The 22727-nt window shown below is 39.5% G+C and overlaps 1 protein-coding gene across 1 annotated transcript; it reads left to right on the forward strand.

The window, feature by feature from the left end:
* Positions 1–248: 248 nt before the first annotated feature.
* Rbm34 (RNA binding motif protein 34) lies at positions 249–21300 on the forward strand. The gene is made up of 11 exons (XM_026413468.2): positions 249–350; positions 425–596; positions 673–809; positions 3798–4032; positions 5639–5698; positions 9182–9225; positions 15706–15789; positions 15990–16053; positions 17672–17711; positions 17895–18013; positions 19436–21300. Exons 1-11 carry the CDS (start codon positions 298–300, stop codon positions 19715–19717), a joined length of 1290 nt encoding a protein of 429 aa, XP_026269253.1. The 5' UTR covers positions 249–297; the 3' UTR covers positions 19718–21300.
* The last annotated feature ends 1427 nt before the right edge of the window (positions 21301–22727 follow it).

Consider the following 22727-nt stretch of genomic DNA (forward strand, 5'->3'; position numbering starts at 1 on the left):
CCTCCTCAACTACCCACGATTTGCTCTTCGCCCACTCCCCGCCTAGCTGGACCCTACTCGTACTCCAGGCCTCAAGCACTGGACCATTTCCTTCACTCCCACACCAGTTTGCTCCGACAACCTCGAGAAAGCCGGCCAACCTCACGACCCCGCCCCGCCGGGGCACCCCTAAAGTCGCCAAGAAGCCGCCGGGAGCGTAGAGGCGTGGCCAAGGTCGGAAGGGGCGTGGTCACGGGCGGAAGGGGGTCGAAGCGGGACGTTTGTCGCTGAGGCAGTTCCGAAAGTCTGGCACGAGGAATGGCCTCAGAGGGGAAGAACAAGCTTCAGAAAAAGAAAAGCGCGAGGCGCACGTGAGTGGTGGGCAGCGCAGTGGGCGAGGGGCGCATTCGCTGGGGTGCGACTGACTATCGGGGTCCGTTCGCAGAGCGCGCGCGGAGGACCGCGGAGGGAGCGAGGCCGGGGACTACCTGGTGGGACAGGTCGCCGACAGCCTGTTAGGCGGCTTGCGCGCTCCGCGAGGTAGCGACACTACGCTGACCGCCCTCTTCAGCGCCTCCACGCCGCGGGCCCGCCCGGTGTACGTCCCCGCGCCTCAGGTGAGCCAGCGCTGCATCCCCGAAGGCCCCTGAGCGCCCCGGTGCTCGGCGCGGCCTGACGTCATGCTCCTCACAGGAAGCCTCGCGGAAGCGGGGGCGCGAGCCGCGAGAGGAGAGCCCACCCCAGGGTCGCAGGCCACTTTTGCAGGAACCTGCAAAAAAGACGAAAGCGAGGAAGAAACTGTCCGAGGCGGAGGCCAGGTTGGCCGACAGGTTGGTAAAGTTCTCTTAGCCGACGTTAAAGAATCGCATGGTAAGAAATGAAATTTCACACGCCCGCAGTATACATACTAGTTGTTTTCTCACTTCATATTTCGTCCTATTTTTTGTAAAAATCTTATACGAAGTTGCAAAGAATAAGAAACCCACTGTTGGCAGTCATTAGGACAGACCTGTTTCACCTTTGCACTATTCAAAGTGCCCTCCCCATATGGAATCGAACTTATGGTTTATGTTTTATCAGTAATTATTTCAGAATGTTTATAAAAGGTCAGTTTGGTTTTCCTAGGGAGGAAATTTTTTCTATTAATTGTTTTTTTGGCTGTACTGAGGATTGTTCAAAATTATCTCTGCCACTTGTGCTGCGTCTATCACATACCTATTCTGCCTCCTTAGAGATTGTGCTATCAGATCCTCTCCTTTTCTTCTCTTTTCCTTTGTCTTTGAACTTCTTTAATATATTTTTTTAGTTGTAGATGGACATAATATCTTTATTTTTATTTATTTATTATGTGGTGCTGAGGATAGAAACCAGGGCTCTCTTGCAGGGCAAGCGCTCTACCACTGAGCCACAGCACACTGCACTGTGTTTGAACTTTTAACCATTTAACATGCTCAAGATTCTCTTCTTGAAAAAAAAAATCCAACAACCAAAAACCCCCATTCACGGTTGTTGTGTGTTTGTTTGCTACTGTTCCCACTGTCTTTTTCTTCATATTTGTACTTTTGGGAAAAAGTAGTTTGTTGTTGGACTCTTCCCCATTCTGTGACTTTTTTTTTTTTTTTTTTTTTTTGTACTGAGAATTGAACCTAGGGATACTCTACCACTGAATCACATCCTTTGCCCCTTTTTTTGAGACAGGACCTCATTAAGTTGCTCAGGGCCTTCCCAAGTTGCTGGAGCTGGCCCTGAACTTGGCCATCCTTTTACCTCAGTCTCCCAAGTCATTAGGATTGGAGGAGTGTGACACCATGCCTGGCTCCTTTTCATGATTTATGAATTTTCCCACAGACTTACAGTCTGGTGGTGTTTTTGTTTTTGTTCAAACCATATAACAGTGCTTGGTGATGCATCTTGACTTACTCGTCATATATAATGGGCATTGCAGCTCTTGTCCTCTCTGTCACATTTTACATTGCTGCTTTCATCTGTGAAGCTGTTGGTTTCTCTGAGAGCAGTTTCTTATAATTCTCTTCTTGCTAGTCTTTTCCTTTTCACTGTTAATGTGGGTTCATTTTGTCTCTTTAAAATGTTTCTTTTCCTTAAAGTTCTTGTTCCTGGTCATCTTCTCAGAACTTTGATTTTTTTTTCACTGTTCATTGTTGGCATTGTTTGTTTGTTTGTTTGTTTGTTTTGTTCACCCTCTTACATTTCTCCTGATCTCTAGACTTGTTTAACTTTTGCCTACTGACATCTGTGCCATGTGCTTTAAATGGAGATGATTCTCCTCATCAAATCTGTTTATGGGCATGATGGTTCCACTCACTTTGTAAGTTGACTAAGCCAGTGTTTTGGGAATCATCCTATGCTGTTCCCTTTCCCTGCATGAGCCATTAGTTGCCAGATGCTTGTACTTTGTTTTGTTTTGTTTTGTTTTGTTTTGTTTTTAATAGACAGGGTCTCACTTTATCCCTAGGCTGGCCTGGTATTCCTGGGCTTGAGTGATGCTTCTGCCTCAGCCTCCCAGGTAACTGGGATTATAGGTGTGCATCACCATACCTGATCAGTGCTCTTTTAATTACCTCTTTAATTTGTTTTCTCCTTTCCACCTCCATCCCTGTTCTGATTAATCTGTTTTCTTCTTAGATACGCACTGTTGTAATCATCTCCTTACTCGACTGTTTTCTCCATCCTTGACCTCTTCTTTCTTTCTGGCTGTTGCTCAGATTGATCTTTTTTAGATATTTTCAATCTTTGGCAGCTCCCCGTCTTCTGTAGAATAGAAATCTAAGTGCTTTTGCATAACACGGATGTTTCTTCTTGACCTGGACCTTAGTTTACCATGTCATCGTTGTTCCTTTCCATCTTACTGTATACGTGGCATACCATGGTGAGCAGATCTGGATGTGACATGATATACCATGGTGAGCAAATCTGGATGTGGACCCTCTCTGTAGTGGAGATTTGGTCTGGTGAAGAAGTACTTGTAGCCCATGTTTCTTGAGGATTGTGTGCCAGATACTGCTTTTCTCCTCTTAGAAATCTTGTTTCTCTTATTTCTTTTAAGTTCCTATACCATGTATTTTAGCTGATATTTTTTTCTGTTTTGAATTTGGACTGTCTTGACTTTGCTATTGAAAGGTTGATAGTTCTTCATGTCCTCAGAGCCTAGAACATAGTCGGAACCAGCAAGTATTTGCTCGTGGGTGAATCCCACTTCCCATTCTTTCTCCTCACTTCTTAAGATCCCTGTCTCGTTCTCTCTTTGAATCCATGTCAGACCTTATGTCTTTATGTGCACCAATTTACTTTTGATAAGCAGCCTTTTAACTATTACGGAGCTTTTGTAAGTTTGGCGATCCAGCTTTTTCTATTGACGAGATTCTTTTTACAAAGTGAGTGCTTGGTGGCCATATAAACCTTTTTAGATTCCTGGGGAATGCTGCATTGTCTAATTGTAGAGCAGAGACTGAAATTAGGCTTTGATGAAGTATAAACTAAATCTCCGAGAGCTTTAAATAAACTGACTTTTGTTTAGATGAACTTTTGTTGCTGCTGCTATTGCCTGGCTGGTTTTAGCTTGTGTTTAAAATTTGTGCTTAACTTTTTCTAACTCCTGAGTAATAGAATTCATTTTCTAAGTCTCCTAGTCTCTTTTTAGTTATGCTACTTTAAGTCTTTTGATATATTTATTTGTAGTAAGTTTACATTTAGAAAAACCACAAGTCCTGGGAAATGTTTCTAATAAGGAGGGTAAAATTGTACTTGGTCAAATGCTTATTTCCATAACTTCTCATTCTATGTTTTTGCATTAAAATTAGGGAAAGTGCTCTAGCAAGTGCTGATTTAGAAGAAGAAATTCATCAGAAACAAGGACAGAAAGGGAAAAATTCCCAGTCTAGTATTAAAGTAACTGATAGACAAGTACTTAATGATATAGATCACAGCTACAATGTAAGTCAAAGAAAGAAAATTGAGATCAATCAAGAAGAAGAAAGATTAAAGAATGAGAGGACTGTATTTGTTGGGAACTTGCCTGTCACATGTAATAAGAAGGTGAGTTTGTGGTTTTGTAAATATTTAAAGAAATTAATAACTTTATCTACTCTTTCACTATGAGTAAGCACATAATTGATAAGTCATTGATGTAACTTTATTATCAATTACTACATTTATCATTCTACTACACATTGGTTCCAATGTTTGTCCCATTTTCTTATTTCTGTAGTCATTGACCAAATTCAGGCTTTTGCAAATCATATTTGAAATGTCAGAGTGGGCTTTTCCCTAGCTTTTTTCTTCCGGCCTCATCTCTGTTATATGCCATTGGGATAAAAAATAACATTCAGGAGTATTTGTCTCTCTCCTTCACTGCTCTGTCTCTCACACATGAGAATGTACCTCGAGCATAGTAGGGGCTCTATAACATTTGCTGTTGTGAAAGAATGAATACATTCTAAGTTTCTTGAATTATGTCAGTTTCACTAAATCTAAAACATGCCCTTACATTACTATTTTTGGGGGGGGGGAGTGGCAGAGGGACCTATGATTGAGCTCAGGGGCACTTGGCTGCTGTGCCACATCCCCAGCCCTGTTTTGTATTTTATTTAGATACAGGGTCTCGCTGAGTTGCTTAGTGCCTTGCTTTTGCTGAGGCTGGGATCCTCCTGACTCAGCCTCCTGAGCCACTGGGATTTCAGGTGTGTATCTCTGCACCTGGCACTGTTTTCATGTAGTAGTCACTGTATTGACAATTCTTGCATCAAAAAGCTGCTGGTGTTTTGAAAGACCATATAAATTCTACTTCCTTACAATACGAAAGATGTCGTGGTTTTTTCCTTCTCCCTAATGCTTTTGTCTCCTAGCATTTGATTTGTGATTTTTTTAGTAGGCCATCACACATTTTGCTCAGTAATATAATTTTATTTATCTTCCTGTTAGATTATAAAGGGCTTAAGGGAAGGGAGTGTGGCATATGGTGGTTTGAGCAAATTATCATTTGTAAGTTATTTTTTAAACAGAATAAGTTATGGAAATTATTGCCTATCTATAAAACTGCCCTACCTATAAAACCTATGTGTTCTTCACATCCAGGAATAGGAATAATGCTTAAAATTTGCTTTCTAGGAGTTTGTTCAAGCTGGTGGTTTCAATTAGATATAACTGAAGCATTTCTTAGTGTGACATAAGCTTCTTTAAAATTCATTTTGTTTTAAGCCAATGTGAAAAAAATGAGAAAATATGTGAAAATCCCAGTCTACCCTTAACTAACATGGATAAAAGACTAAAAGATCGAAACAAAAGTATTGTGCAATTCATAGGCATTGATATGAACTGAAATTGTGTTTTGTTTTTACTGTAAGTTTCAGTAAAACTTTTTTTCCTTCTGACTGAACAGTACTCATCTGCTTTTCCTCGATTATTCTTAAAGTGAAATCTGGCTTTCGACTTTCAGTCAGTGGCTGGGGTTGTGGCTCAGCGGTAGAACACTCCCCTAGCATGTGCAAGGCCCTGGGTTCGATCCTCTGCACCACATAAAAATAAATAAGTAAAGTTTTTTAAAAAAGACCGACAGACAATTCGATGGCATTACTTTTTGTGACACCTACTTGATATTCTGAAAATGGACTAATTTGTTTTTGTTTTTGTTTTTTAATTTTAGAAACTGAAGTCATTTTTTAAGGAGTATGGACAAATAGAATCTGTACGGTTTCGTTCTCTAGTAAGTTCTCCCCCTCTTAAAATTTCTATCATTGTAAAATTTTTCATGTGAATTAAACTAACTGACTTTTTGGTAATAATGATGGTGGAAGAGCTTTAGGTTTTGGAGTCAGTAGGTATAAATCTAGCACAGGAGAAGATGGCTCTCAGTGTCTGTTGTTGAATGTCAAACTGGTTACATAATTTAATAAGCTCATGTAATAAGTAAAAGTGATGTTCTTGTGTATGTTTGAGGGTGGGTGAATGACTTTGTTGTGTCAATACATTAAGCAGAATTGTTGATACTGAATAGTGTTTCTGGAATTGGGCAACCCTATGAGAGGCATTCAGTGTGGGAGGTTGGCGTGAGGTTGAGCAGGTGTAGATGATGTATCTTTTAATTAATTAATGTTAAAACTTGATTGACATTAGGGGTGCCTGATTTCACCAGTTGCATACTTAGGACCAGTCATGGCCGCATTCCCTGGAGCATGAAATAAGCATAATTCATGTTGTTTGATTTTTTTCCCATTCATGTTTTTCTTTCTGGATAGTTAACTTATAGTAGTATATATTCTTGAACACTATTATTTTTTATTTAAAAAATTTGTTTTTCAGTTGTAGATTGATACAATGCCTTTATTTATTTATTTATCTTTACGTGGTGCTGAGGATTGAACCCAGTTCCTCACCTGTGCTAGGCGAGTGCTCTACCACTGAGCCAAAACTCCAGGCCCATGAACACTATTTATTAATATAGATAATGTATAAGAGTGTAGGCAATGTTTTTTCATGTTTCTAATTGCTCTTAAGTGATTCTCTAAAATAGTTTCTTGGCCTTCATACACTGGCGTTTTAGGCTGGTCATTCTTTGTTGTTGAGGGCAGCCCTGTGCACTATAGGATATTTAGTAACTCTATGACCCTCACCCACTTGATGGGCAACCCTTCCCACCCTACTTGTGACAACCAAAAATATCTCTAAATATTGCCAAATGTTTCAGGAGACAGGGCTGCCCACTGCTGTACAAGGAGACATTTCTTGAGATTTTGGTAGTCACCATAATCTGTCAGTCAGTGTGTTTGCCATTTGTGTTTTATCTGCCTTTCAGAGTCCCATTTCCCCACACCAGAGCCTTGCTTAGTCTGCTGACTATGTGTCTTGCCATCCTCCCAGCCGCAGTGTACCTGTGCTTACCTCCACCTACCCAACTATATGACCTATGCTGTGTGCTGATTTCTCTGTTCCTCGGTTACACCTGGCTGCAGGCTTTGGAGTTGCCTTTCACTCTTTGTCTTACCCAGCCTAGTTTTTCAGCTGGAGTCATTCTTTTTGTACCCCCTGCCCTAGCTACATTCTCATCATCTCTTGTCAGATTAGTAGTAAAGGGCCTGGCACAGTGGTGCATGCCATAATCCCAGTGACTCAGGAAGCTGAGGCAGGAGGATCACATGTTTGAGGACAGCCTCAACAATGTAGAGAAGCTGTAAGCAACTTAGCAAGACCCTGTCTCAAAATAAAAAAAGAACTGGTGATATAGCTCAATGGTAAAGTGCACCCCGATTCAATCCCCAGTACCAAAAAAAAGGAGAGAGAGTAGTTGTAAAAAGCTTTTTAGAGTTTCTTCCTTCGGTTTTCCTGTAGTTTGTCTCCACATAACTGTCAGCTACCATCAGTTTTCTGGAACCCTTGCCACTTTTTCTGTGCCACTTGTTAACATTGTATAAAAACACACATACCCTGAGTCCTGGTATTGCTCCTCACCACTGGGGAGCCTGCTCAGTCTCTTTTCTCACCCTGGGTTCTCTTTGGCTCCATCCTGCAGCTTGGAACTTTGTGCATTGTTTAGAAACTATTTGATACCATTGTTTGCCTGCCCTGTCAGACTGTAAGCCATGATTACAAGTGCAGTTTAACTTGCTTGTCCTTGAGTCACCAGCACTTGATGACATTGAATATGTATTGACGTATGTATGCTCTATTCTTTTCATGGCCAGTGAAATGTGTGTTTAGTGCTTAGCTTGGTAACATGTTCCTCCACATACAGATTTTGTCATTTGACTCATTTTACTTGGTTTGGCCTGCGTTTCTCCTCAAAGTCCCATTTTACCATATTTTTCAGTATGCAGGTAAAACTGGCATTTCTTTAAGCCTTTTCTGATACATTATACCATTAAGTGGTGTTTCTTCCTGTAATTTCTTTTTTTTAAAATACATGTTTTTTTAGTTGTAGATGGTCACAGTACATTTATTTTATTTTTTCATTGATGCTGAGGATCGAACCTATTGCCTCACGCATGCCAGGTGAGCGCTCTACCACTGAGCCACAACCCTAGCCCTCTTCCTGTAAATTCTTAATGTGCTTTATTGCTTGGTGTTGCATTTATTTATTATCTTCAGTGACAGGTATATGCCCCATGTCTTGTACTGTTTTTCTGTCTACATTGAGAGTTTATACATTAGCAATTTGAGTAAGACAAACTGAGAAAAGAAGAAATAGTTCAAATTTCTTAGTTTTGTTGTATAAACTTACTAGGTAAGTAAGGGGAGGGAAAAGTGTTCTGGAGATTTTTAACAACTGCCTAGAGAGATTCACCATTCATGGATTGTGAGCTTGCAGGCTTGGTGTATTTTCACCTTGGCCTTTTCAGTACCCAAGCTGTGTTTGGCACATTACTGACCTGACATTTATAAATGTTTTAACTTGAAATTCCACCTCTTCCAAAAAGTATTATCTGCCTGATTCATTTACTCTTAAAAACTGTATATGACTAACCTGTGCATAGTCGCTCACACCTGGAATCCCAGCAACTCAGGAGGCTGAGGCAGGAGAATTGCAAGTTTGAGTCTAGCCTGGACAACTTATGAGATCCTGTCTCAGAATAAAAAGGGCTGGGATGTGCCTCAATGATAGTGCCCCCATGGGTTCAGTCCCCAGTACTGCTAAATAAATAGGTTGAATAGGACTGCAAATAAAGTGATCCTGAATATTGCCCAATTTAAGAAAGCACTGAATGTTTTTCCAATTAGAATACATATACACTTAGAGATACGGATGAGGTAACAAATCCTTTTACATTACTTACTAATTTAGTTAGACATGTTTAAAATGATATAAGATAAACAAGATATTAATCTATAAGCATTGCTCTTTTCTTACTCACTCTATGAAATGATTTTCCTTTTCTTCTCATGCCTTCATTACCAGTGTCTCTACCCCGTGGAGTCACTGGGCGGTTGGCGAAAGCAGTGTCCTGACTTCATCTAGGCCATCTGACCTGGCCTGTTCAGCCTCGTGAGTGCTGCATCTGTAGGGATTTCTGTCCTGAGCCCAGGATATCCCTCTCACGTACCATTAGGACTGTTGTTTCTGATGTGATCATTTCCCTAAAATGCTTCTGATCACAACATGACAGTTAGATATTGGCTTCAATCGAAAGGAAATTATTGAAGTAATATTTCAAATATTGAATTTTCTGTAATACTTTTTTTTTCCTCTTAACAGATTCCAGCAGAGGGAACTCTATCCAAAAAGTTGGCAGCAATAAAGTAAGTTTAATTTAAGGAAAGGAGTTGTCTTAACCTGTCTTCTGTTTTTGTTAAAAATTGAGGTCATTACTTAGCATTTTCATACATTTTTGTATTTGATCATGTAGTGTGCTTGACTATTTCCTTGTGTCTGTGATAGCATATAAATTTGTCAGATGTCTGTATTTAAATATTAATTTAAATTGTAGTTACAAGAAAGTATGGAAAATAATTTATTGAAAATATGCCATGAGAATTTCAAGAATGTTTATAGTGTTTGGAAGAAAATAAAGATGTTTTGTGCCCAAATTCTTTGCTATCAATTGTATATACCACATTTCCTCATTTCTTAGGGATGTATCAGTGTCTGAGCAAGGTGCATCTAAAAATCAGGAGTGCGTATACTTGCTATGGCTAGTCAGATTTTTACAGAGAATTCTGTAGTTAGTTTTGCTGATCATCTTAAAAATGACCAGCCTGTAGCCACTTGAAGTTCCCTGAGGGTTTGGGGACCATACAGGTAGTGATGCTTGGGGTTCAAAAAGGGATGCCCCCTTTTTCTACTTGGTGTTAAGAGTAACATACAAGTCTTGTACCCTCTTTCCACGTGGAAGGTTTATTTCTCATTCCCTTTCAGCTTTATGCGCGGTTTATATTATTGTCTCTGTTGGCTGTTTCTTCTTGATGGTACTTCAAATGGTATATTTCAGAGGCAGGGATGTCTTTAAGATGCACTAAGGTAGAAGCATTTCAATCCTTTTGAACATGTTGATGGCTTTTTTGGTAATTTGCAGTTGTTTGGTAGAGCAGAGATTTTGCTGGTCTTTCCCCATAACCATTGTAGTGCCAGGTGTGTGGTTAGTACTTGATAAGTATTGACTGACTTCCACAATGTTTGTTGAGGTGATCGAATGTGTAGGTCCTCAACTTGGGGTATTGTGCAGATGCTTTTGGGAATGGGAGACTTGGTGTAGTGCAGCCCTTCTTTTTGAGGTATATAAACACTTATTTCTGTGTGAGGCTGAAACTCAGAAACCTAAATTTCAACAGAAACAGAAGTTCTGACCAGATTATGTTATAGCAGTACTGAGAAGTTTGGGTGGGATATGCCAGAAAATTGGAATTTGCATACTGTGATTGCCATCAGTCTCTGTTTTCCCCAGGGTTTTGTGTTTTTTTTTGGGGGGGGATTTTGTTTGTTTGTTTGTTTTTTAATTAAATAGATAATGAAGTGGATGATTTAGACCCACAAAACATGAAAGTGTGTACTGTGAAAGTTTCCTTCCTGTACCTTTTCCCTAAGTTGTAAGTTTCTTGTTCGACCTTCTTGAGGCATATTGTATGTGTTTCCATATTCTTTCCCCCACAGATGACCTGTTTTTTAGATGGGAGGAGTCTAGGGATGGAACCGAGATCTTTATGTTCTAGGCATAGGCTCTACCACTGAGTTGCCCCCCACAGCTCCTGCTTTTGAACTCAGTGATATTTGGTGTTTGCACTATTCCATATGTTCCATTTTTTCTAGTGAGCACAGCTTGGAGATCTGTCTGTATTAGTATAAAAGTAATTCTTTCTCAGAATGTATCTTGTCAGATTTATCTTATTTGGAAAACATTCCACTGATGGTCATTCATTTTTTCCTCCAAGTTTTGTGGCCATAACAAATAATGCAGAAATAGGTGAATAAACTTGTACTCAGATAATTTGTACATGTACTAATTGATCTGTAGGATAAATTCATGATGGTGAATTGTTCCATTAGAAAGGTGTGGGAGGCTGTCATGTCATGTGACCGGCTTTTTCCTCCCCTGATTGGTTTGAGGCACTGTTGGTCACCGGTGATCTGGCCGCTTTTAAGTAGTCGAAGATGGTAGCCCAAATCTTGAGGGTAGAAATAATGCAACCAAATGTGTCTTCATGTGTAGGTGTGCCTTCCTGCAGCCCCATGGGTCTAGCTATGCTCACCTCTTCCTTTGTGATATAACCCCGTGCCCTGTTTAGGATAGAATGTTCCATGGAAATGCCCTTTATGTTTCCTCTTCTCTTACTCTGCCCTTGGGTGTGGCCTTCCTAGAAGTCAATCAACCTGCTGACAGCAGACATCCTGAAGCTACACTCAGCCCCCTGAAACCTGATCCCTTGCCTCATTTGAATGGCTTCTCCTCAATAAAAGGGGTCTCTGCTCTCTCTCTTTCTGTAGACCTTTAAGGTCAGAGGAGCTGTCACAGCACCCCCAAAGATAAAGGTATTTCTCTCTCTTGTGTGGTTATTTCCTGCAGCCCAGTTCTCTTGGAGTGACCCTGAGTGTTTTAGTCACAAGCAACCGACAGAAAGGGTGTTTGCATTCATTATTTTGGCTGCCATCCTGTGGTGTTGGTCACTTATTAATATTCTTATTCATATTCCCACACCTTTACCAACAGTAGCATTTTTGCTTTATAAAAACAGTATACAGCAGCTCAGTGAGTGAAAGTGTTTCTAATTTGCATTTCTCTTATGCGTGAATGTCTTTAAATATTAAGGAGTCATTTGTTACTTTTTTTCTTGCTTTTGAATTGTTGGTTTTAATGATTACTGTGATGTTAATGAAATCAACCCTTTGAAATAGGAGTTACAGATATTTTCTCTGTCTTGTGGTCTGACTCTGATTGTGGGGGATTATGCTTATGTAAAACTTTTTGCATTTTCATATAAGCCAAAAATTTTTTTTAGATGTTTAAGGTTTAACTTATCTCCAGTAAAACAACATATTTGAAGTGTTATTCTACAATTTTAATGTATGTGGGCACTTGTGAAATCATTGCTAGGTCAAGGTAATGATTATGTGAATACTTCTAGCCCCAGGGATCTTTGTGCATTGGCAGTGTATTCCTTCACCCCTGTCCCAGGGCAACTACTCACCTACTTTGTCTTTGTTTTCATTTTCTACAGTTTTATATGAATGATTTTATCATACAATATGTTGTTTTAATTTTGGATGCTGGAGATTGAACCCGGGACCTTGTACATGTTAAGCATACACTCTACTAGTGAGCTGCACCTGGGCCCAGTACATGCTCTTGTCTGGCTTTTGCTCAGCATGATGATTTTGAGATTTGGGCATTCTATTGCATGCATCAGTGGTTTATTTATTTTTATTGCTCAGTAGATTCCATTGTGGAAATACAAAAAATTGTCCATTCACAGTTATAACATTCAGGTTATTTCAGTCTTAGGCCATCAGACATAAAGATACTAAAAATATTTGGGTATAGTTATTTTCTTTCAAAAAAGTGTCTGTGGTAGATTTTTGGATCCTATGGTAGGTTTATTTTAACTTTCTAAGAAATTGCCAGATTTTCTTCAAAAGTGGTTGCAGCATTTTATATCCCCATCAGCAGGAAATGAGACCTCCAGTTGCTTCGCCAACACTTGTATTGTCAGTCACTTAATTTGCCATGCTAAAAGGTTGTCATTATAGATTTAATCTGTGTTTTGCTGATGACTTAAAGATGGTAATCATCGTTTTTATGTGCTTAGTGACATTCATATCTGTTCTTTGGTGGAAAAGCATTATAAAACTTTGCCCATTTTCTCTTGACTTTTCAGTCTTCTGTTGAGCTGTAAAGAGTTCTCTATATGTTCTGTATGAAAGCCCTTGTGATCTACATATTTCAAATATTTTGTTTCAGTTTTGGGTGGTGGTTTGCTTGTTTGTACTGGGGATTGAACCAAGGCATGCCCTTTCACTGAGCTACATCTCCGGCCTTTTCTATTTTTTTATTTTTTAATTTTATTCATTTTTTAATATATATATTTTTAGTTGGACACAAAACCTTTATTTTGTTTATTTTATGTGTTGCTGAGGATTGAACCCAGTGCCTCCCGTGTGCAAAGCAAGCACTCTACCAACTACAACCCCAGCCCCTTTATTTTTGAGACAGTCTCGTTAAGTTGCTGAAGCTGGCCTGGAATCCTCCTGCCTTAGTCTCCTGAGTATCTGAAATTACAGGAGTGTACCACCATGCTGGCTTGTGATATTTTTTAAAGATACCTTTTAAAGGATTTCAAGTTTGGGGATGGGAATGTGGCTGAGTGGTAGAGTGCTTGACTGGCAAAGCATGAGGCCCTGTGCTCAATCCCCAGCATGACAAAGTAAATAAATAAGTAGATAGATAAATAAAAAGAATTGCAAGTATTAAATTTTGTTGAAGATTCACTGTAGAGAGTGCCATTGTTTGTTGGCTGGCTTGGTAATCTGGTGGGAGTGGGGAACAGTGAGATCTCTACTGTATTGGCTCAATCCAGGCACAGGCAGGCCCAGGAGTCTGTGTCTCGGGAGGTTACTGGTCAGCCCCTCCTTCCTGTGCACCCAAGCTCTACTTTTATGTTTTTTTCTTTCTTTTGATCCTGGGAATTGAACACAGTGGGTGTCTTATCATCTCTAACTCTTAATTTTTTGAGATAGGATCTCCCTATGTTGCCCATATTGATCTTCTGCCTCAGCCTCCCATGTAGCTGGGATTACAGTGTGCACCAATGCATCCAATTTGCCTTATACCTTTGTTAGTTCTGCTGTAGTAGAATATTTCCCATCTTTCTGCTGTAGTAGGAGACCTCTCTTCCTTCAGCCACAGTGGTCTCTGTGCCCTGGAAGACAGGGTTACCGTCTGTTTCCTAAAGGTTTAGTCTTCTCCATTGGGACAAGAATCCAGGTGGGACTTGGTCATTCCTTTTTCTTGGCTGTAGTGAGTGCCCAGGAATGCATTCCTGTCTTCTCTGTCTTTTCTGTGGACACCAGTGGAGGGGGTTGTAGGGGTGGGTGCATAGTCCTGCATCATTGGCTTCTGGTATTTTTCTTGAGGCCCAGCTCCCTGCAGAACTAGCATTCCTGCTGTCTCCTCCTTAGAGAGGTGCTGGTTCCTAGCTTAAAAGCTTGTAATTTCCCCCCAAATTCCAGCTTTCTGATAGCTTCCACAAAAGTTATGATGCTATAGTTTATCTGGTTTCTTCTTAGGGGCAGAAGGAGGATGCTCTTTTGGCTTCTGCATTCTCTGTAGAAGAGCAGAACTCTGTCATTAGTTATTGGTGCTTATCATGAGGCTTGTTTCAAGGCCTTTCTTCAAGTCAAGTGGAGCAGAACTGCATGCTTGCCCTTTGTGTTCCCTATGCCAAGGAGGCCTTTTCCCAGAGTAACAAAACCATGTGGCATTCATGTGTTCCTGGGGATAACACTAGAATGTATCAGATTTGGATGGCATCAGAAGCTGTGTATTATGTGGAAAGAGCAGGGCTCTATAGAGTCAGCTAGAGTTTGATTCAGACCTAGACTTAGGATCACAGTCAAGTACTTCTCAAGTCTCAGCTTCCTTATCCATAAAATTAAAAAAATAATACCCATATCTGAGGTGTGAGATTAAATGAGAGACATAAAATGTTTAGCTCAGTGCCTCATATATGTTAGCTGGTTTCATCCGTGTTGGCAGTGTAACTCAGTGGTCGAATGCTTGTCTGGCATGTGTGAGACCCTGATTTTCATCCTTAGCATTGCAAAAAAATAAAATAACAATATTATTAAATGGTATAGTATGTTATTGTAGAATGCTATGAGCCATGCTGTGCATTGTATTTCAGTTTCCTTCTTAATGATACCTATTCATGTGTTAGCATTTTTGTTGCTTCAAAACAATAGGCTGACATCTTCAGGAAAAGATCTTTAGTCATTATGAGGTCCTTTTGACTTATCTAAATTGTATCACCATTTTGAAAACCTACTGAGTTAATGGATTTAGCCTTTGAGTAGCACCAAGGGCTAAATCTTAATGATTGTTGTCATTAAGAAAGAATGAAAACCGGTCATAATGTGTCTCCCCATCAGAGAATATAGCAACCTATCTATGGTCCTGACAAAAGGGCCCAGTCCGAGCCTTATCAATCTTTTGGATCCAGCTGTCAGCTTCCAAGAAATACATGACTAAGGTACATGTTGGACTACACTGCTAGTTTACAGCAGGAAAATTCAGGCACAGTTACTCACTAGACAGTGTTTAAGAACCTGCTTGATCTGTTCAAACAATAAGAGATGGGGGAATCTTGTAAATTAAATGATACTCCAAAGACATATTGAGTGAAAAAAATGGACAAGAGCCAAGTGTAATGTTTAGGAATAGACACTTGAGCGATAGCACCACTTCAGAAAGCAGTTCTTACAAACATGGGCTGATGATGACCTTTGATGACCTTTGAAGGGAAAGGAGGGACTGTAACTTCGAGGGGCCATAGAGAGAGGCTGCTGGTTGGACTGTGGCTACCAGGGCATTGACCTGTTGTTGACTGAATAAGCTGTCCATGAAAGTTCTTTGTTCTTTTTGAATTCTTACTACATATTTACCCAAATAGATGAAACTTCCACCCAGGAATTCTTTTGTCATATGTGTAGATAATAGGAAAAAAGCTAGATTTATTTTAGTGACTTTGAGGTTAACAAATTTCACATTGTTGTCTTTTCTTTCTCTTGTGTAGACGTAAAATTCATCCCGATCAGAAAAACATTAATGCTTATATTGTGTTTAAGGATGAGATTGCTGCTACAAAAGCACTGAACAGGTAATTTTTATAAGTATTTTTTAGTTGTAGTTGACACAATGCCTTTATTTTATTTTATTTATTTATTTATTATGTGGGGCTGAGGAAAGAACCCAAGGCCTTGCATGTACTAGGCGAGAGCTCTACTGCTGAGTCACAACCCCAGTCCCAATTTAATGCTTATTTTTAACAGCTATTTCCCCCTTATATTTATAATACAGAAATGGGGCCCAAATTGCAGATGGATTTCGTATTCGAGTTGATCTTGCATCTGAGACCTCGTCTGTAAGTAGTACATAATTACTTTAAATAACTTAACTAGAACCTTATGGAAAGAAATATTTTCTTGTGAGATTAGCTGGGAGTAATTAGTGGAATCAGTAATGTGAACATAAGGAAAATGAAGCAGTCTTTGTCCTCTGGGATCACAGAGTTGGTGCTGGGGCTGGGATATAAGGACTGGCATTTGCATTGCCTTTAAGAACAAGTCATTTTCCCCTTGAAGATTTCTCTACTCTGTCACTCTCAATGATTATGAAAAGTTGGGATGGAGAGTGCATGACACCTGGCCCAACACCTTGTTTTCTAGACTGAGGTCTAAAAGTTCAGTTACTCACTAGACAGTGTTTAATTCTAAGTAATAGTCTCAATTCTCATGCTATATAGTGGAGATGAGTAGAAGGACAAATCGTGATTCTGCTTTATGGTGAATACTGTTACAAGTGCACAAGATGCTCAATTCAGAAATGAGGCACTTGAGGACATGTCAGCAAGAAGAGACAGGAGGGCTTCAGGAGAAGGGATCTCATGATTTTTGAAAGATGAGTAATATTTACATAGGGAGGGGAATTTTTTTTTTTTTTTTTTTTTGAGTGATAGCAATATCTGGGCAGAAAAGGCAGTATTAACAGTGGGGACAGAAACCCCATTGCTCAGGGACTGGCAAGAGCTTGACAATGTTATTGGGTGGATAGGATGTGAACGCAGTAGTAAGAGTTAAAGGCCAGATCAATGCAGAGGAGTCCGGATTTGCCAGGAGCTGGTCCGGAAATTCAAATGTGGGAGCAGTGGGACCAGGTTCACTTTTGGCAAAGGCGTCTGTAAGTGGATGAAGAATGGTTTGTAGGGGTTCACCCCCAGAAATAGTGTGTTTCTTTTGATGTCAAAACAGTCTAGCTGAGCTGGGTGTAGTGGTGCATGCCTGTAATCTCAGCAACTCAGGAGGCTAAGACAGGAGGATCACAAGTTCAAGGCCAGCCCCAGCAACTTAGTGAGGCCCTAAGGAACTTAGACCCTGTCTCAAAACAAAAAAATAAAAAGGTCTGGAGGTGTAGTTCGGTGGTTAAGCACCCCTGGGTTCAATCCCCAGTACCAAAACCAAAATTTTTAAAAATGGTCTAGTTGAGATATGTTAGTTGCCTATTTGGCATCCTCTCATAGTTTCAGCAAACCATGGCCTCAGGGCCATACCCATCTAACCACCTGTTTTTGTTAATAAAGTTTATTGGTACACAACTAAACTTGTTTCTGTATCATCTGTGGGTTGTCTTGAGCTACAGTGCCAAAATTAAGTAGTTTTAACAGGCCACATGGCCCATAAAGCCTATAACATTTGCTTTCTGACCCTTTTCAGAAATGGTTTGTCAATCCCCAATACAGCAAGCCTTTCCTGAGCACTACTATGTGTCAGTGCCATTCTAAAGGAAAAGGCCCTCCTTGCTAGTCTTTGCTCACTCAGTCCATTGGGAAGATGGAATAGTGAGAGTCACACAGAGGGCAGAAGCATGGTTCAGTCAGAAGGTGCATGACCCTTCAGATGTGGGGGTATGCTGGATGGGAGGATTTAGGGTGCTTCCCATTTTCTGGTCCATTGAGTGATTTTTATTAACCCTCTTTGTTTCAGAGAGACAAGAGATCAGTATTTGTGGGGAATCTCCCATTCAGTAAGTTTGTTATATTATTAAAATAAGGGGCAGTCATAACTCAATGTCTTGCTTAACATAATTTTAGGATATGTGTAACTAACAATATGTTCTTTGGCTACGTTCAACTTGCTATATCAAATATCTCAAGCTTTCCAAGGAGAAGGCAAATTTTTATTTCTGTTGTGGTTGAATTTGTTTTAGAAGTTGAAGAATCTGCCGTGGAGAAGCATTTTTTGGACTGTGGGAGTATTGTGGCAGTGAGGATTGTGAGAGACCCAGTTACAGGAGTAGGCAAAGGATTTGGCTATGTGCTCTTTAAGGTATGGAAGACTAATGCATTTTTTCTATCCCATGAAGTGCTCAGGGAATTGTCAATGCTGAGTCATCATTCAGATGTCATTATTATTTTCATGTCAAATTCCAACTTAAGAAAACTAAATTCATTGGGCTTAGTTCAGTGGAAGAACACTTGCCTAGCCTGTGTGAGGCACTGGGTTCAATTCTCAGCACCACATAAAATAAATAAAGATCCATCACCAACTAAAAAATATTTTTTAAAAAAAAGTAGAAGAAAACTAAATTCATGATGTTCAATGGTAGAGTGTTATTGCTGTAATTGCACCTAACCAAAAAATGTTTTGGTTCTCCCTTTCTTCTTACTAACACTATTAAGTAAGTAATTTTGTAGGTATTGGATATTACTGGGATTAAATATCTGAATCTCCACCTTGTATAAAATGGAAAAAAAATAATTTACTTAAATCTGAAGAGAATTTTAGTCTTTGCACAAGATTAAATTTCATTCACTAATTATTAGCCAGTGTTTCATGCCCAGCTTTAAGTAGTAAAAGAATGTATTTACATAGCACTTAATTTTTTCTTACCCAGCAGTAACCCCTTTATATAGTTCATTTTAGTTTTTTCCTTCTTTACAGTTGACTTTTATCTGCACACATAAAGCTTTGCAACCCTGCTTTATTTTCTGTCATGTAAGCATGTTTCAGTAAGTGATGTAACATGATCTATAGTGTTTCCCTAATGTTATCAGTGTTTTCTGTTCTTCATTATAATAATGGAATTATAGTGGTTATGTGTTTCCTTGCATTTTGGATTACTTCTTTAGGAAGCACCCCACTGGGATATATGTAGGTCAGAGTATATCACCATTTTAAAGACTTGATAAGTATCACTACTTTTTAGTTGCTTGCCCTATGTTGTATATTCTAGAGATCTTACTGCTTCCCTGATTTGTCTTTTTCTCTTGGTAAGCTTGTAGAGTCTCTTTAACAAACATTCAGGTTAATTAGCATTAATAGTTCTTTATTAAAGTAAAATAATAATAGGATTTTGGACCTGTGTGGAACTCTAGAATGTCTAGTCCCATATCTTCAGGACTGTAATGGAGAATTCCCTGCTCTCACCATACAGTAGGACTTTTACAGAAAGGTGCCTTGGGAAAAGGTTTATTGGTGTATGTATGTTAGTTGAGATCCCTTTCGATGGAGCAATGAGGCCTGACCATGACTCACCTAGGATTTGCCAAGGCAGCTTGAGTGCCCCTAGGGCTATGTGGAGCTTAGCCAGGAGGAGCACAGCAGCACACACGATTGGGCTTCTAGAGTAGGGCTCCTGTGCAAGCTTGATGATCGATGCAGTTCAGTATTGTGGATGTTTTATTAGTCCCTTTGCAGGTGCATTTCTGTTGGAAGTTAACGTATTGGATTTTTTTTTTTAAATTGCAGGACACAGATGCTGTTCATCTTGCTCTGAAATTAAATAATTCTGAGCTAATGGGAAGAAAACTCAGAGTCATGCGTTCTGTGAATAAGGAAAAATTAAAACAGCAAAATTCAAATCCAGGTTTGAAAAAAGTCATTAAACCTAAGCAGAGTCTTAATTCTGCTTCCAAAGATGCAGGACATTCTAAATGTGTATTTATTGGAGAAAAGGCTGTTCTGATTAAAAAGAAAAAGAAAGGACAAAAGAAAAGTAGACAGGCTAAGAAACAGAGAAAACAGAAGTAACCATCAGAAGCCTATGCTCTCCTTCCTGTAGAGGACTGCTGATTTAAGTGGATGAACCCAGGAGTTGAGTCAGGATGTTTATGGATCCTATGTGTGAAATATGAAGACTTCCACAGCCTTAGTTGGTTTTCCATCATAATGATACCTTTGCAGCATTTGTTTTTAGATGCAGGCAAACAAGTTACCATGGATTATGTGTCACTACTGAAGGTACAAGAGATGACTTTGGACCTAAGATGAATGTTAAGATTTTAATGATTATTTATTAGTTTATATTAGAAATACACATTTTTATACTTCAGATGGTGATTGCAAGAATATTATTACTTGGGATGAGACTAAGTTGAAAAGTAAGTAAACTTAAAAGCAAACTTAATACTGATTGCACTTAGACCACGTCTAGTAGCCTCAAAGTGGGAATGCTAATCCCAAGTCTAGTCATTAACCCTGAGAAAGATTCAAAAATTGTTGTAGAATATCTACTCATTTTTCTTTCCTTGCACTTGAGACAAGTGTACTTCTGTATTCTTATCTCATTCCACTAACCCAATAATAACTAACCAACAAGAATATAAAATGAAATGTGGCTCTCATTTCTTACGTGTAACCGGTGACTAGATTGGTTATTGAAATCCTTGGCAAATTGGTCATCAGTTTCCACTTTTTATTTTAATTTGAAAAATGTTCTTGGAAAATTTGTGTTCCTTAAATAGTGTCACTGTGTAGAATAAAATGGTCTTTCCAGAAAAAAAAAAAATCATTTTTAAGATAAAGTTTTCTAATAAAATACAGTAAGGCACAAAGTATAAAGAAAGGTCAACAAGGGAAAAGAATAGCACTGCATTCACCTAGTGGCAAGCTGGTATCCTCTCAGTTATCTTATCAAGCTGAGTGGTATATAGGAGGGAGGCCTGGTGTTGGGGGAGGTAGATGATGGTGGCTGATCTCTGACAGGCAGAACCTGCAGTGAACAAAGGGTGCAGTCAAGGGAAAGTGAGTTACAGCTGATTTGAAAATCCTGTCTGGGAAGTAACACAGGGAAGACCTAGTGGATCTTTAAAATAGCTCTGTAGAGAGTTGATAGAGCTTCATTTTCCTGTATCCAGGGACTGCACATTTTATATTTGGTATTCCTTATGGCATTTAGAAATTTGATTTTTTTTGTAAGTAGGGTTCAGTAAGTATTAGCCAATCATTGTTGAGCATTTTGCACATATTTCTAGTAAAATAAAAATGCAACATCTGTAGACTATAGATTTTATGGCCATATGTAATGTCTTTGCATACATTTGTGACCTATGAATTGGTAGTTTTTGAAAACACAACAGTAACATTAAAATTTTACTTCATGTTTGTTACTGTTTAATTGAAATTTGTACTTTCTCTAGGCAGAATATGCATGTGTTACTATATAGTTTAAAACATATGACTTACGGAAAAAGGAATATGTGTTTTGTAGAAAAATCCCCAGATATTTTGTGTAATTCTTTGTTACCTGAAAAAAATTCTGTATCATGCTATATGTGATTAAAGTTTTAGCCACAAGAGTTATATATGGGTGGTCAACAGTGGCTAAACTTTTCAGGATTGTAAATAAAGATTATTGGTTGTCTTTATTGATCATGATCATTATTCTTGTTTTTACTCACCCTCTTCCCCCCCAACTCTGTCTTGTGAATGTATTTCCTAATAATAATCCTGGGCTTAAAATGCTGGGTTAAAGAATTCTCACTTATAATGAGAATATAAAGGAATGCTTTTACATCACTTACCCAAGTACTTTCTCACTGGGATCAGATGGAACATAGTGCCTTGAACATAGCTTGCATAGTTTGTTTCCAGCTTTCATGTACAGAGCCCTGGAGTGGTTGTGTGTTTTGTTGTTGTTTGGTTGTTTTTTGGTACTGAGCCACATCCCCAGCCCTTTTTTGTATTTTATTAGGGTTTCACTGAGTTACTTAGTGCCTTGCTAAGTTGCTGAGACTGGAATCCTCCTGCCTCAGTTCCTGAGCTGCTGGGATTAAAGGCATGCACCACCTTGCCCCGCTTCAGTGGGTTTTTGATCTAGCTCATTAACTGACCCTCAGCAATCTCTGTACCTAAATATTTTGATTGGATGGAGATCAGTGGTCTCCTGTTTTTGTGACTAAAATTACCTTTAATTTTACATAGTGACAAGTATAAACATGAGTATATTTAACTGACATGATAATTTTTTAAATCGATTTAAAAATACTGGTTATGATCCACTAAGGTTATTTCACAACAGAGTCCACTTAGAACTTGTTGAGGTGACTTTCAGCCTGAAAACATTTCTAAAGTGTAAATGTAAATGTTTTTCATTAGAGTTTTGCTTTTGTATATCTCACAGTAGCTGTCAACACTGACATTGCATTTACTTCACACAAGACTGAGGGGGGGAGTAGTACCTGTTTTGTGTTTATTCAGGAGTCATAATGTGGCCACCTAATCTCATTTTCAGGAGGCCTCTCATTGTCAGCTGTGTGGCTTTTTACAAGTCTGATTTCTCTTTTCCTTGGAAGGAGGGGTGCTGGGGATTGAACCCAAAGCATTGTGCATTCTAAGCTAGCTCTCTACCAATGAGAATCCCTCAGGCTCTGCAAGTTTTTTGTTCCATAGGGCTGAGGCTCAGGACATAACCTCCTTCAGTAATTGAGGTTTGCTGTCAGCTTTAGGGAATGAGAACGAAAATGTGTGTATGCGGGATATAACAAAAATTGCGTTTTGTGGGTCTCTTGTGTGCAATCCTGAGTCAAATCATTCACTCCACCTCCACACCTCTTGCCCCACCCCAGTCGGAGCAGATGCACATGTTAGCCAGGTCTGACTTCCAGTCTTGGGGGGCTCAGGTTCCTCAGCACTTAACGCAGGCGATGACGTTGGGTTCTGTGAATGCAGGTCTCCACGGTGCCTCGGCCTGGCTCATAGGGTCCTGGGACAGTCCTCTGTATACTGCTATGCCTCAGACCCGGCCACGAGCCTGGGGACC

This window comes from Urocitellus parryii, chromosome 9 (genome assembly GCF_045843805.1).
Source record: "Urocitellus parryii isolate mUroPar1 chromosome 9, mUroPar1.hap1, whole genome shotgun sequence".
Classification (NCBI taxonomy): domain Eukaryota; kingdom Metazoa; phylum Chordata; class Mammalia; order Rodentia; family Sciuridae; genus Urocitellus; species Urocitellus parryii.

Coding starts and splice junctions, on each gene's coding strand:
- Rbm34 (XM_026413468.2), top strand. CDS start 298: ATGGCCTCAGAGGGGAAGAACAAGCTTCAGAAAAAGAAAAGCGCGAGG. Junction 16,054..17,671: donor TTGCATCTGAGACCTCGTCT/GTAAGTAGTACA, acceptor TCTTTGTTTCAG/AGAGACAAGAGATCAGTATT. Junction 18,014..19,435: donor TTGGCTATGTGCTCTTTAAG/GTATGGAAGACT, acceptor TTTAAATTGCAG/GACACAGATGCTGTTCATCT.